The sequence below is a fragment of the Cryptotermes secundus genome, unplaced genomic scaffold, assembly GCF_002891405.2.
Source record: "Cryptotermes secundus unplaced genomic scaffold, Csec_1.0 scaffold58, whole genome shotgun sequence".
Lineage (NCBI taxonomy): Eukaryota > Metazoa > Arthropoda > Insecta > Blattodea > Kalotermitidae > Cryptotermes > Cryptotermes secundus.
Genome location: NW_019734309.1, coordinates 144668 through 160839, shown reverse-complemented (window position 1 = coordinate 160839; position 16172 = coordinate 144668). Strand labels below are relative to the sequence as shown.

Genomic DNA, 16172 nt, shown 5'->3' with positions numbered 1-16172 from the left:
TGCTATGTACTGTGCGAAATCAATCGATCTTGCAAGAATAAATTTTTGGACATCCCTCTTCTAAGAATTCCAATTGAGTGTGTTAGTGTGGCCAGCTCAGGGCAATATGATATTATAAACACAGCACATATCAGTCTCTGCTGTTTATAACTTCATAGGAAAGAAAACACGCCATTCATAACAGTTTGAATGAGGAAACCACTACCAGAAGCAACAGGAAATTTGCTGCAAGACAGGCATATGTAACGATGACTTAGCGCAGATAAAGTCGTGTCTCATTATATATAGTTCTTGTGACAACAGGCCAGCGAAAAATCTAACAATCTACAGCAAAACCATCAGTTATTATGGTCGTTATAACATAGGTGTGCAGCTGGACGAGACATAGACGTCAAACCCCCCCCAGACGATTTAAATACCTGACGAAACATACACGTCAAACCACGCTGAACGGTTAAAATTTGAATAAATAAATTTAAAAAAAATAAGTTCAGTTTCTTTTGGGTACCCCCTCGTATATATATGATCCATAGACCAAAGAGCAATCCAAGGAATGGAGACACAGTGGTTCCCCGTGTCCAGAGAACTCCAAGACGCAGAAGTCATCAAGCAAGGTGTTGGCATCTGTCTTCTGTGACAGAAATGGAGTTTTGCTTGTAGACTACCTGGAAAAGGGTGCAACCATCACGGCAAAGTACAGTGTTTAGCTGCTCGACGAAATGAAGGAGCAACTGGTCTCCAAATATTGAGGCAAGTTTTCAAAAGAATCTTGATTTTTCAGGACAATGCTGCTCCTCACAAGGCAGCCATTATGCTCCAGAAACTGGCAGATGTTCTCTTTGAAATTCTGAATCATTTGGCCCAGTCACCCGATTTGGCCTTTTCGGACTACTGCCTCTTTCCTCACCTCAAAAAACACCTCAAGGAACGAAAGTTTTTGAGCATTGAGAAAGCCACGTTAGCTGTGAACAGGTGGTTTGCAGCACAACCAAAAGAATTTTTCTTGGATAGGTTTAAGAAGTTAGAATAATGAAGTCCTAAGTGTGTGGAGCTCAGGGGGGGATGTGTAGAGTAAATGCATTGTTTTAGTCCCATAGATCAGCGTTTTCTTTTTAAAACCAAAGACTTCTGAGCACCCCTGTATAATCTTTCAGAGCTGGTAAAAGAGAAGTAGATTTATCAGTTCCAGCTCACTCAGTACTGTGGTCACAGCAGCGATGGTGAAGATAATTGGAAAGTGACAGCTGTTCCAAACTTCTTCCTCCTCTAAGACTTGGATTTGCTGAAGGAAGGTGCAGAAATCATAAAATGAAAGAATATACTAATTTTGTTCATTTTTTCAGGTTTGTTCATCTACCATTTTTTGACAGAGTTGTCCGAGGGTGCTTTGTACGGATAGGAATTGGTAATCACAATGGGAAACCTGTTTATAGGGTGAGTAATTCATCATAACGAAACAAATTTTTGGTACAGTTTTCCTTTAATTTTTATATGTACTGTGAAAAATCCATGTAAAATTTTTGTGGAGAACGGTTGATTTAAAAGTGAAACTGAGGAAATTCATAAATGCAGGTAGTTTAACACAGTTAGCTGTGCCATAGCTCAAGCAGTTAGTCGCTGGCTTCCCACCGCGGTGGCCCGGGTTCGATCCTGGGTCTGGTCAAGTGGGATTTGTGGTGGACAGAGTGGCGCTGGGACAGGTTTTCTTTGAGTACTTCGGTTTCCTCTGCCAATCTTCATTCCACCAATTGCTCCACAATCACCCTCACCTATCATCTGGGGCTGGTACAATAGGCCAGAAGTGGTCGCAGTACAAGGGACTTAGTCCCACCCCACTGGCAATACAAAAAATAGTTTAACACAGTGATTATTGACTTGGTAACCTTGAAATTAATCATTAAATGAAGAGAAACCCTAAATGAAGGATTTTTTGCTGGGGTTCCACTGTATTGTTTGTTCCTCATAATATGTATCAAAATATTTGTGAAAAGAACAAGCAGTGAGAAACACACAGTTTATCACACAGGTCCCCATTTGCATAATTGAGGAGGTTGGAATTCCTGGCAGGAGAAGAGATGCTTCTGTGCCCCATACTGGCTCCTGTGCAATGGGTATCAGGTGGGGGCTCTTTCCCAGGAATAAAGTGGTGGGAGCATGAAGCTGACAGCTCACCTTCATCTAGTGCCAGGTTCAAGAATGGTAGAGATACACCTCCATTCCCCATATGTCTTCATGGCATTGTGCTTAATTAATTAAACAGAGTGGCAACTTCACAGTTACCTAATGACATCAAATTTCCTGTGCTGGTCTCTCCATGTTGTGAGCATTTACATGTACACCCATACAGTTATGTGAGGGTTCAGAAAATATGATTTCCTTTTAATGCAGTCAACTGATGTAGACCACTTTTACTCAGTTTGATGTAGATTGCCTGTCAGCCAACTGAGAGGGGCAGACAGAAGGGCGAGTAGAGAATTCCGTGGGTGGTGGAAGGGAAATGTAGGGAAGAAGAAGAAGAATTATGGGAAGTCATGTTTGACTGATCTAGGTTCACCCACTGTACACACCTTTTTGGGGTGGGGGTGGTACATAGCTGTCACGTAAATTGGGAGTACCTGTGTTCATCTTAGTCCTATAACTGTTACGTTCTTATATGTTCAGTCCTCAGTTTTATCCACAGTTTCCATGCTCTAATAGGACTTAGAGTTTGTGTAAGTTTATGACGAATATTGTCTCGTGATATGTGTTCCTCCCAAGCATAAGTAAGGTTGTACCAGATAATGTGGCACCACACCTCAGAAGACAGTAACCTCCATAGGAAACATTGTAATAACTTCAAATCTCATGTAGTACATTTGTGATTCCAAAAGCTCTTCCATAGATGGCACTGCTAGCACCCAGCCCAACACTGAAGTCTGTTGATAACGCCAATGTCAGTGCAGTGGCGCTTCACAGTGTGACAGAGGGCCGCTACAATAATGACAGAGGGGCCAAAGAATCAGAATTAGGGCTTGTTGAAGAATGACACCTTTGGAAATGTATGGTGTTTAATCTGATTTTGCATTTATCATATACATCCTTCTTACAGGTATGTGAAATCAGTGGCGTTTGTGAGACTGGGAAGATATACCAGCTGGGTAACACAAGAACGAACAAGGGTTTGAAATTAAGGTAAATATGTTAATTTAGAGTGATAACAGTACTTTCAATGTCCTCCTTCCTTCACAGCCATTTTGCGCACTTTCCTTCCTTCTTTCTGTGTGAAGAGCAGTTTTGGATTACTTTATGGTGTCAGTAGCTAGACTGTGTAGTGTTGAGCGAGAGTTGTGTTTGCAAAGAGTCTGGAAGGAAGAAATCATAATCTAATCATGATGCTATCCTGAAATTTCCCTGGAGGGACTGGGGCATGTCCCAACCAAGATTTGAACCAAATAACTTCGCAAATAAAAGCCTGGAGTTTTACTGCTACACCAGCCTGTTTCTGCATGACACATTTTGTGACCTGTTATTCCCACCTTGGTTTGTTCGTCATCTAAGACATTTTCCTTTTTAATTTCATGTTTGGAGAAAACTTTTCTTTCAAGCACTGGTTACAGGTAGTGCCAATTCTGCCAATGGGTGTTTCTTGCAACAGTGTCCCTGTGTCATCAGCTGTCATTTTCTTGAAAAATGCTAATGTACAAGATTTTCATGAGATCAACATTTCTTTCAGTTGTGATTGAATTGTGAGTATTTGAAGTGGAGTGTGTAGTGCTTCTGAAGTGTTTGGAACTTTCTGCTTCCTTTATTTCTTTTTCATTTTATCTCTTCCATGCCTCTTATCCTGTCTTTGTTGTCCATATTAATATTCTATTGGCAAGGCTAAAGTGCAGTACTCTGCAAAGAGTCATTTCCCTTCTATTTTGTCGTGTATACACCATCCTGATATCGTTAACAAGTTATAAATCTTGCTGACATCTGTGCCTGATCTCATATCGCTTTATGTGTGGGTTCCAGATTGCAGTTGCATGCTTCTCTGTCCATAGGGTAGGTGGGGCTGTATGTCCCTCTGGGGTAGGTGCCCCTCCTGTTGGGCTTCATGCTGTCACCCCTCTAGATGCTGCTGTTACAATTTTTAGGTTGGTGCAGATAGCCTTAGGAACAGATGCATGTTTACACATGCACACACACAGAAACACACAAATATTTGGTCTTATGTACAAAGAGTCTTTGTGATGCATTTCTGAAAAGAATTGTATGTGTGAGCAGAGACCCATGGGAACAGTTGTTAAGTTGGCTGATAACGGTCAAAAATGAAGATATCACTGTTTTTTCTTCTAGCCCTCTTTCCATTTTGTGTGGGTTGATGGACAAAAAGTCAGGGTTCTTTTCTTTTTTCTCACAGTCTTTCATTTTTTTCAATGGTTGTTCCAGCCCATTGAAGGCCCTGGCCTCTTATTCAGTTCCGTAAACATTTTTCACAGATGGTAGGACTCCATTGGATGAGTGATCAGCGTGTCACAGGGCCTCTATCTAAACACAGGACAACACAAACACAGTGCACACACCAAACATCCATGCATCAAGTGGGATTCGAACCCACAATCCCAGCATCTGAACGAGCAGACAGTTCATGCCTTAGACCATATGGTTACTGTGACCAGCACCATCTTTGATTTGCAAATGTATTAATAAGTATGAAAGTTCCATCAAGTGCAGCAGTTTAATGTTTAAAAAGTCTGTACATGTTTTGGCCACTATTGGCCATCATCAGAAGGCAGAGCCAAACACCCCAGAGGAAACACTTTACATGTGCGATGAACATGTGTTGTTTAAAATGGATTTCTACCATTAGAAATCAAGGTAGATTAAAATAATTAATATAACTTATGATGTGACTGACAATATCTGTGCAGTTAGTTGGAAGTTTAAAAGTTGAGTGGTGGCCATATTTTCTTACTGTTGTATAAAATCTGTTGTGTGGTTGGCTGTATGTTCTTCTGCAAATACAATATAAGAACTTCTCAGTGCTGTATCTTTGTCATGTAAAACGTGTTCATGAACAAAGATTAGTCGTTACCATACCTGTAGTATTGTGTGTGTGTGTGTGTGTTCCAGAGAGCCACGCAGTGGTCTGCGGGCTGTGTTGTAGTGAGCTGATGTCCTGTGATATTGTGGGTTTGTGTATGCACATTCACATTTCTGTAAGGGTGTGTGTATGTTTACTATGGCTGTACTAGATAGGATATTTTTATGGAGACTTTTCAATTCCTTGCCTGCTCTTTCCTCTCATTTAGATGTGTAGGAGTACGTGACTGCACCATCTTGTTCTGGGTTTCCCCCACACATCTCTTTCCTGCCTAACAATATGTAACACTGTTTTATTGTATGAAATAAAGGATTGCTATGTACAGATTATTGGATCATGTAATGCTCACTGAAAATTTTGGTGGGTGCAGAAAAAGGTGCAGCATCTCTCTGTGTCATTGCACACTGCCACTTGTGGACATGTAAGCTTACAGAATGGTTTTTTTCAATGTGTTATATCAGAGTCTTTAAGTTGTAGTTACAGGATTTGTAAATTTATTACATTGTATTGTAGAAAACTAGAAGTTTTCTTGATAAATATGTCTATTTTGTTAATTCATTGTTTATTTAATGGCATTGTCATTACATCACACTGTATAAAAGGTAAAGTTGTCCCCATTAAGCACTCTGCCACAAAGGCATATGGGGGAGTGGATGTATAGATCCACATATTCCTGATCTTGGGACTTGGGAGTTAATGGTCAGCTTCACACCCTGATCACTTAACCCCCAGGGAAAGAGGCCCCACGTCCCATTGGATAGTAGGCTGGGTGGGCTCCAAAACTGGTCTGGATGACATGGGGAGGAGAAATGTTTTGCCCCTCCTGGGACTCAAACTGTGACCCCTTGCCCATCCAGCCCATAGCCAGGGGTTATGTAGACTGTGCTGCTCTGGCTCCTGCCTCATGACGTATATACTGCCAGATATTCGGATCAGTGAATAATGAATTGGGAAGGATGTGGAATGAAACAATTGTGGCCAAATTTGAGGGACTGTTTTAGCATTTGCCCAGAGGGAAACTGAAAATCACAGTCAAGATAGCTGGTTGTCAGGCTGAGGTTTGAACCCAGGCCATCTGAATGCAAAGCAGGAGTGGTATTGCTTAAGCTGACATTTGCTGTCTTACAGAGGTTTTTGTGGTGTGAGGTTACTATACATCACTCCCCAACTAACATGCGAGGTGAAGTCGCTTTAATTGTGAGTGAAATAATGCAATGGAGAAGCAGATAAATCTGTGTTACACCGAGAAAAGCAGCCCTGCTTTGAAAGTTTCATTATACTGAATTCTTGTTGGTGGAACTTACGCAGTCAGTATAATGACTGGCTACAGGCTGGACGACCAAGAGGTCGGAGCTAGAGCCTCGGTAGGGTCAAGAATTTTTACTTCTCCATGTAATCCAGACTGGCCCTGGGGTCCACTCAACCTCCTGTCCCATGGGTACTGGGGGCTCTTTCCCGGGGTAAAGTGGCCAGGCCATGAAGCTGACCACTCACCTACAACTAGAGTTGAGGTCAAGAAAATGTGGATCTGTACATCCACTGTCCCATATGTCTTCAGGGTGCTTAGTTAGTTAAGCACAGAGTCAACTTTACTCTTTAGAACTTGTGCTAATGGGGGGCAGGGCATACCTTGAAAACGAAAAGGTGTGGAAAGTTGAGCACTACATATTTTCTTGATATACAGACATGGTGCTCAGGAGAGGGTGTTCAGGCTGGAGTTCATCAGTAACCAGGACTTCACAGAGAGTGAATTCATGAAGTGGCGAGAGACGTGTGCTCTTCAGGGCATCTCAATGCCGACACATGATGAGCTTGAGCAGAAGCTTAAGGACATCAAGGAGGCCATGATCTATGAGTTTAAGGAGGAAGACATTGAAAAAGTAGGCATCATCATCTTTTTCCTTCGACATTTTGCCTTTATATGTGTTGTCTTCTTCCCCGTGATCCTACCTTCTTCTCTATCTTCCTCTTCAGTATATTCCTTATAGTTACAGGTTTAGAATCTGTTTTCATCTTTGCCTATTCTTAAAATTTGCCCATGTTGTCTTATTTCATTATTTATTAATTTATCTTCCAACATCTTTAAACTCTTGGAGTTTTTTCATTTCATATTCTCTCAGCTCTTTAACTTTCCTTCTGTGAAGTGAAAAGGTATAAGCACTACACCATGAAGATGTATGTGGGCATGGAAGTATACCTCCACCATTACAAAATGGATAATTTTCAGTCCAATGTGACACAAGTTTACAACACTTCAGTCTTTATTCACCTTACATGTTTCGATTCAAAAGAATCATCCTCAGAGGCGCACCACTACGATCAGGAAACACTGTCATATAAGATGTTTTAACAGTATGCACTTAAGCTATGAATAATGCTCACCATATAAATTTTATAGCAACAGGCGTGACCAGAGTGGTTTGAACGGCTGTTGTATTGTGATGTGGAAAGCAAATGGAAAAACTACCACATTTGTTTACAGGGCCATATCTTGCAGTCACGACCAAGCAGTGGGTCTACATTCCACAGCATTAATGTGGGCATGTAGTAACTTTTAAAAGAACCTGAACAGTTGTAGTAACAGCAATATTTCTGCTTCACAACATTATAAGCAGAAGTGGAGTGAAGATGATGCAGTTTGTTGGATAGGTGCCAACGTTTCAGAGCTCCTGTGATCATTTCTACTCTTCTTGTCTGCAGAGCCAGGGTTTCATTTGTTAGTATTTCTTTCTTCTAACTGTGTATAAGAAGGTACATGGTCTCTAAATATTGTTGTGGTGCTTGTACTTCATGGCTACACTTAGCAAGTTGGTCCATAGAGGTAACACCATAGTCTTGTATTTGATAGGTATTTGCTTCACATCTCAGCCAGAACACCGATGGAGGTGTCAGGTATTTTTCCCACGCAGAAGTGCCTTGATTAGGTGAGGATTGCTTCCTTCCAAATCCTTTCCTGTTCATCAGTCATCCCATCATCTGGCACTAAAAAGTTATCATCAGTACCCGGATTTTGATGACATGTCATCTTCCCCCCCCTTTTATGCCATGCAATGCCCATAAATATATAAATCCTGGAGATGAGCTGCTGGTTACAGAAATGTAACTTCTATAGGTCATTTGATTTGTTTCATTCTGGTCCGTCACCCTAACCCTAACTTCGTATGGAAGTAAAGTGCTCTCTCTCTTTCTCCTGCCTCTACTCAGGCAGCCTGCAGCTGCACCCCAAGTACCTGCTACCACAGCATGCAATAATAAGTACAGAGAAGTACTGTCTTCCAGGATGCGATGCTGTGCATTCTGGTAGAAGTCCACCAACGTTTGGAGAAACTTACTGCCTCCATCTTCAGGGTTGAACAGTAAGCCAAACCAGAATGAAGATCCCTCCAAAACATTGGTGAACTCTTACCAGGCTTCATGGCATCACATTGCAGAAAACAATACTTGTCATAGTCACCACTGTGGAAACCTCAAGTCTAACCCCCCACTTCAGAGTTTGACAGATATTTTAGATATATGCCAGGTTTCTTAAAGCCTGTGTGTCTCTGCTGCTTTAGTAGCACCCACGGATGCAGGCCGTCTTGGCACGTTGCTGCTATAGTAGTGTCAATGAAGGCATTATGAATCAAGGGTCTTTGAATAAATATTTGCGGACCCCCTGTTTCATAGTCATCTGTAATAACATATATTTTCTATTGTTCAGGTCGCTATGTTGGCTAATGTGGTGCATACAATAGCTTATTTTTGTGCAGATCGTGCGAGAAAAAGAGAGGTTCAAAACGAACCCGTATAACTACGCAATGAAGAAAACGCAGCTTATGAAGGAGAGAGACATGGCACAATCAAGGTGAGAGTGTACAATATCACACACTGAACAAGGGAGCTCAGTAAATAATGCCTCTGACCTTTATTTAAGAAGTCCAGGTTTGAATCTTGGCCAGTGCACTGACTGTGTTAACAGATGTGTTTATAGTTTTTCTCAGTCTACATTAAAAGAATGGATAGAACTAGGATACTGAGAAGGGGTTTTTTTAGTTAGGATTTAATGGGAAGACCCAGAACAAGGTCGTTTAGCTAGGTATCAGAAGGTATCAGGAAGATAGGAAAGAGGTGTCAAGAAATCAAAGTAAGGAAGTTGTTGTTGATCAGCATTTTCATAGAATGTACAGCTTCTATTTTCAGGGTAGATATCTACCCCAAAGATAGAGCTAATACTTTCCTCTGAAATATTGGTGTCCTGCATCACCTTGAGGCTGAAATGTGGTGAGGAGTATGCCTTCATGATCCCAGAAGACTTTGAGCATCACTTTCCTGGAGGATGATGTCATTTAAACTTTTTTTTGGCAGGCGACACAGGATGTTTCCACTGCATTGACGTATGCTTTGTCTCGGGCTGGTAATGGTGAACCCACATCACCTGTGACAATTCGGGCTAGCATATCGTGTCCTTCATTGTGGTAGCAATTAAGATTCTGGAATGCCAGACTCATTATTTGCATTTTGTGTTTTGGGTCAGCATACGTGGCACCCATCATGCACAGACTTTGTGAAAACCTAACCTGTCATGCATTATGAGGTAGGCCATGCCATTTGAACATGCCTGGTTCCGACAGCAACCCAAAGAATTTTATGCTGCTGGTTTCCAGGGGCTTGTGAAACGATGGGACATGTGCCTCAATGTACAGGGAGATTATGTTGAGAAATAGAAGCATTTTTCGAATCAGTACTCTTATTTAAGTTCTATATCCATTTGTAACTTACCTATTGACTTACCCTCATATGTTTATTTTTAATTTTAAATCTGATGAGTGTATGGTATTAAATCAGATCCAGACTGCTTCAACTAACAGATTTATACTAACATTGTAGTTTCTATATATTTTATATATGTCATCAGTATGTACACATATGTCATGTTTCAAGCGGAATAATAGAAACGTTTATTTGCATGATGGTACCCCATCCAGTTTTATTGGAGCAAAGCATGTCGTTCATAATTCCTCCAGCTCAACACATCCGTATACTTTTGCAGCCTTCCTGTATGCTTACAGGGGTGATGATCTGGAAGCAAGCCGGATTCAGCAGAAAATTCAGGCACTCGAAGAAAGAGCAGAGGAACTGGATAAACTGCGCACCTCGACCATCTCTAGTATCAGCTACATCAATGACCGGAATCGCAAGAAAAATGTAGAGGAAGCCGAGAAAGCCATTATGGTACGTTAAAAATTAAACAAACCAACTGAATTTGTTGGGCATTGCAGTGGAATGCATTGGTATCCTCACCCATAGTAAAGAATCAAGATTACAGTGTTACAGCTATCCTTCAGGGCATGTCATGCCTTGAGTAGGCAGCCTCATGAGTTAGCAGGATCTCCTGTTAAGATGATTGCTTCTAGTCATGCGTTGAAAGTAGAATCTAGTAACTTTGTAGTAATTACATCATGATCTGTCACTGTCTGATTATAATGCAGCTGTATAGATGTTTAGCACACAAATATAATTTGTGTATTGGTATAGGAGCAGAAATTGGGCAGTATTTTCATATTTTTTAATTTAATTTTGCTGTTGTTTTGCAAATTAGTTTGTTATTTATAAATATCCTTTTTTTTTAATAGAAATAAGTCTGGCCCCAGTTTAGTTTCTTGTTCTGAAAACCTGAACTCCAGCCATTCTAACAGTTACATCATTTTTATCATTGCTTTCCCTATATAAGAAGCATTGTGGTTTTATGGCTATCGTCAAGGAAAGCAGGATTCTAAAAATATGCAGTGTATAAGGAGTAACGTCTTCTTGCATATGCTAATACCCGTATGTGGTCTGGTCGAAGTTCACCGGTGTTTTGGATGACCCAGCTGGTTCCATCATCTGGGTCAAAGAATAAATAAGACAAACAAGTGAGTAACAAGTGATATTTGTTACTTCCTTGTTTGTTTCCTCAGCTTCTTCTTCGACCCTGAATATGGGAGCAGTTGGGTCATCCAAAACACCAATGAACTTCTACCATTCTGCATTGCATCTTCAGACCCACCACTGAGAGATCTTCCTGTCAGCAGAAGGAATTATAAATTAAATAACTGTAATCACTCAAGTGAGGCAGACTGTTGCTTTTTATCACACATTACTCTTACGGTTCACTTTATCCTCGCTGCTACTGCAGTGCCACGTCTTTCTATCTGTGCATTCTTTTACTGCATGTTAGAGTTTGATTACAATGTGATGGCACATCCACAGAACACAGCTCTTTGTTTGTGGGTGGAAGGGTAGGTATGATGTGTAGAGAGTTCACTGCTTGCAGCAGGTGTCTGCACTGGAGTGGCTTGTAACGAGCTTCCTCAGTCTTCTCGCCTCTGTCCTCTTCACTTCTCCTCCACACAGGTTTGTGCTAATCGAGTTATACTTTGTGTCATGTCGCTTATTACTTGTATGGCTTTGTGGTCACCATGTATGATGGTCTGTTTTTGAGAACATGGACCTCACTGTTAAATGGAACTTGATCTAATGCAAACAATGTAAAGCACACCTGTTCTGGATTCTGCAAGAAGAATGCATTTGTTCAGGTTTGAAAATTAGGCTGCATCCAATGTTATAGAAGGACTAAATGGTTTTAGCTAAGATCCACATTATATGTAACACCAGAATTTGTTGTAGAAAGCTTTATGTTGGTGCTGTGTTGTGAACATGATATCAGTACATGGTTAGCAGTGTCCTACGTAGACCTCCATGTCTTGCTTAGGGCCACCAGACATTGTATATAATACATTTTTCTTTTGAGAGATTTGCCGGTGTTACCTGGTAGAAAGATGTATCACCTGCTGTTTATTGTTCATGCAGGTAGACACAGGCTTCCACCACAGAGCTTCAGGTTCATTGCTCAGGACTTTGCATGAGATTTGTAGTGTGAAAGAGGGCATTGGAGCGGGTTTTTCTCCAAGGTTCTTCTGTTTTCCTCCCTGCTAATCATTATTCCACCATTGCTCTATACTCATCTATCACTGTTCCCTGAGGTGTACAGTAGTCCTGACCAGTCAGCACACCATCAGGTCCCTAGTCTTTTTATTGAAAGGGTGGGCATTAAAGTATCCTTGCACTGCAACCGCCTGTGATTTGTTGTGTATCCCGTTTCTGAAGTTAGCACTTCAGCACTTCTGCTGCATGGAGCCTCACGATAATCACCTGCCTTCCAGAAATGAAGGCCCAGGTGAAGAATCATGATTCAGCTAGAACCTCATGGTCACGCAGAACACGTAACCCTATTTCAACTTTGTTATGGTACCTTTCACAGGTGGGACTAATTGGCAGTGAGAAACTGTCATTTTGAGTGATATTGTCCTGTAAATAGTCTTGTCAAATTTCTTATCTGTATACTTCCCCAGTTTAATTCTACAGTTCCCAAAGGAAGCCATTCTTACGTAATTTGTCCGAGTGTGATCTTCACTGTTGTTGCTCTCTTCGTCCAAGACCTGTTAGTACAGTTGGCAACCCTTCCCAAGACGCCACTTGACAGTTCAGACATGTGTAGTTCTGTTCCCTTCAGTTTCCATATATCTTGGCATTCATCATTTGCTTGCTATTGAAGTTGAAATCTTCATCTCTGACTTAGCATTTGGCTGGACTACATGGTGAGGGCATTATATCATTAATGAAAGTGGTGCTTTGTAAGTGTGTTTGCTCCTCAAATATTCATGTCCTTTTTGTGTGTGTTTATGCGTGCACACGTGAAATTCCGCAAGATGGGCAGTGCCTTGGCCTAGAGATAAGCAGATATGAAATGGATGAACTTTTGTCAGCTGAATTGTTCCTGTTGTGTGCAGTATGGACATATGCCATTAGCCGCCATTCGTTACACTTGTAAATGTATATTTCTTCTTGTGCATCTCTTTGAAGCAAAAACAAATTTTTACAGGAAGAAGTGAGAAGGAACAAAGGAAAGAAAGCTGACGACCCGTTCACACGACGTAGCACAAAACCCCGCATGGTATTCAAAGTGCATGACCAGGAGAACATGGAAGATGCACAGATGATCATAGCAGCTGCAGAGGTAAGCAGAGCAAACTCAGTTCAGCAAGTAACATCCATACTTATTGAGACCTGTCATCTGCTCAGTTGCATATACATACGCGATCTCTCTCTCTCTCTCTCTCTGTACTTCCCTGAATATAAGTCACATCCCCGAAACACTACGAGCTTGAAATGAAACAAATATTTTGTGCGCCCATTATGTATGACAGTCAGAGGAACTCAGAGTAAGCAAGTTTCGTGTTACCCTCATAATTGTGTATGTTGCTTAAAACACGTCAGTTTAACTCTTTTTGACGAGAGGCTCTGATCAAGAGATTAAGTATGATGCATTTCCATTAGAACCTCACTAGTTTGTAACGTCGATTAGAATCAAGTTCATATAAGTGTATATCATCTCACTGAACCTAAAACATTGTCTCATGGTCAGAACAGTTAACTGTATACCTCTGGTGAATCGAGACAATCCCCCCCCCTGCCCCAAATAAGATCCAGTTATGAGCTTTACCCAGACTTTCATAGCATCAATTTTGGGAAAGAGTGAATCTTATATGTATTGGGCCATATGCAGTATTAGATATTGTCACATGTGACATGAGTGACTATAGATGGACGCAGCACATGACTGCACTTTACAGTTCACTGTTACACACACATGCACAAGCACTAGTCTCCACAGCTACATCTTCACTAGGCGTTACTCGATGGCTGCTTCCCAAAGCGGATGTTCCCCTTCCTCTGGATTCTTGAACTATCCCCAGCCTCCACTACCAGTATCTCACAACATCTGAGCCCCAGCAGACCTCTGACTGTCCTGCTTATAAGATCTCGACATGAGCTGCATAGGAAACACTGTTGCTCTGTTGCTGTGCCATTGTTGAGTTTGTGTCTGTTGGGGTTCCCATTATTGTTGTATCCTGCTATTGCCATGGAACCACGCTAGTTTGCAGAGCTGTTACTTAGCAGTGGCTGCTGTATATTTGCTTATTCCACAGTCATTGCCTAGCAACATGTCTACATGCTACAGTATATTAACTTGATGCACTTCTTTTGGCTAAAGTATTTTATTATAACTCTAGGAGGAAGATGAGAGGAATAGACTGGCCATTGAAGCTGCGATGACAGTGGCACCACACAAAGAACGAGAAAAGGAACCAGAAAAGAAGAGAGAGGTTGCAAGAGGAGGGAGCAAAACAGATGATCTCTTCTCTGCACATGATTTCGACATCAAGATTGATTTAGAAGTCCCATTACCTAGTGAGTACATGTACTGTGGTATGTGGTTACTGACTTCGTAAGTTTACATGGTGAACATCTGTCAGTTCGACTGTCTCTATCCCACAATTTAGACAAGGTAGAGACTTGTAAATTACAAGCAGACCGTCTTGTCTGCTTGCCTGTGATGAGTGAAAAATCAAAGCTGACAGGTGGAAAAATCCTTTCATTTATTTATTATGAATCCCGCTCCCTTTTTATTTTTCTGCAGATTTTGAACAGTAAATGAACAGTGTGTCCACAAAGTCCCTTTGGGGTTTTGAAAAATTGTGGCATGCAAACAAATTGAGCTAGCCACATGTGGTTTGTGGCAGATCATAGTGAAACTTTGGAAGTTTTCTTTTGCTGCCAACAGATGGGATAAGCGGCCACATGTGGCTAGCTCAATTTGTTTGCGTGCTACAATTTTTAAAACCCCGAAGGGGCCTTGTGGACACTATATGCAGAAAATGTATTACCAAGTGGCACGAAATAAATGGCTTTCTTTAATGAAGGGCTCAATGGATATGAATCAAATTCTTGTAAGTTGTGTAGTACATATCTACTCGTAAGTATTCGTATAAAAATTCAGTTCGATTGATTTGTTGCAGAGGAAAATGTTTTCTATTTTGAATGTTAAACACAGACTTTTGTTTACAATTAGTCATATTTTTTACTGAAACACTTGACTAGGTCCCCTGTTTTCTTAGATTGCAGCTATAGGTTTAACCCATCCTATTTACATTGGTTGAAAACTGATCAGGTGTAATATTGTGATATGAAAGTCAACTCATTTTTGCAGTAACTCTGGCAACTGACACGGTTCTCTTCGACTTGAGTACGCAGACTGCTTAAGTTCATTCCAAACATGGTAACCTAATGGATTTTAATCTGAAGAATGTGATGACCATTCTGTGGATTTAACAAATTCAGCTGTAGCACAGTCTTTGACACATACAAGAAGCGCGTAATATTTATGGCATATAGACCCGTTGCTGGGCAGAGACCTCGAAACAGACGAGTACAGCCTTTGCTATGCATTAGGTGGATAAACAAATAGCCGTTTCCTATCGATGGCTCGGTAAGCACGTTCCGACAAAACAATATTCAGGCTATCACTAGAAAACTGCCCATGACAACAATATAAGAACTGTTGGAAGCGGTGTTTTCTGTTGGGTCTACACCGAGGCTATATAGCAAGGATGCTATACCAGCAAAGGAGTCAGGGTTAGAGTCAGCAGTTCAATTTAATGAAGCAACAACTAGTACAAAATTAGCATTTGCTGTACTCATTTGTAGTGTGTGTAGATTAGTGAAAGTGTTATAAGCTGACAGTCAGATGGTAAGTCAGCTATGCCAGCTCTTTATTGGATTTAGTGATTTAACCGTACAGCGTGGTTTGACGTGTATGTTTCGTCAAGGTATTTAAATCGTCTGCGGGGGTTCGACGTCTATGTTTCATCCAGCTGCACACCTATGTTATAACGCCCATAATAATTGATGGTTTTGCTGTAGATTGTTAGATTTTTCGCTGGCCTGTTGTCACAAGAACTATATATAATGAGACACGACTTTATCTGCGCTAAGTCATCGTTACATATGCCTGTCTTGCAGCAAATTTCCTGTTGCTTCTGGTAGTGGTTTCCTCATTCAAACTGTTATGAATGGCGTGTTTTCTTTCCTATGAAGTTATAAACAGCAGAGACTGATATGTGCTGTGTTTATAATATCATATTGCCCTGAGCTGGCCACACTAACACACTCAATTGGAATTCTTAGAAGAGGGATGTCCAAAAATGTATTCTTGCAAGATCGATTGATTTCGCACAGTACATAG

General features: G+C 41.0%; 1 protein-coding gene across 1 annotated transcript in view; it reads left to right on the top strand.

Moving 5' to 3' along the window:
- The window catches only part of LOC111868405 (RNA polymerase-associated protein RTF1 homolog), a 39939-nt gene that overhangs the window by 20043 nt on the left and 3724 nt on the right, over positions 1-16172 (top strand). The window contains exons 7-13 of the mRNA XM_023859009.2: positions 1344-1434; positions 3089-3171; positions 6753-6948; positions 8818-8912; positions 10117-10279; positions 12969-13103; positions 14161-14338. Of these exons, the coding sequence (XP_023714777.1) occupies positions 1344-1434; positions 3089-3171; positions 6753-6948; positions 8818-8912; positions 10117-10279; positions 12969-13103; positions 14161-14338 (941 nt within the window). The remainder of the gene's footprint in view (positions 1-1343; positions 1435-3088; positions 3172-6752; positions 6949-8817; positions 8913-10116; positions 10280-12968; positions 13104-14160; positions 14339-16172) is intronic.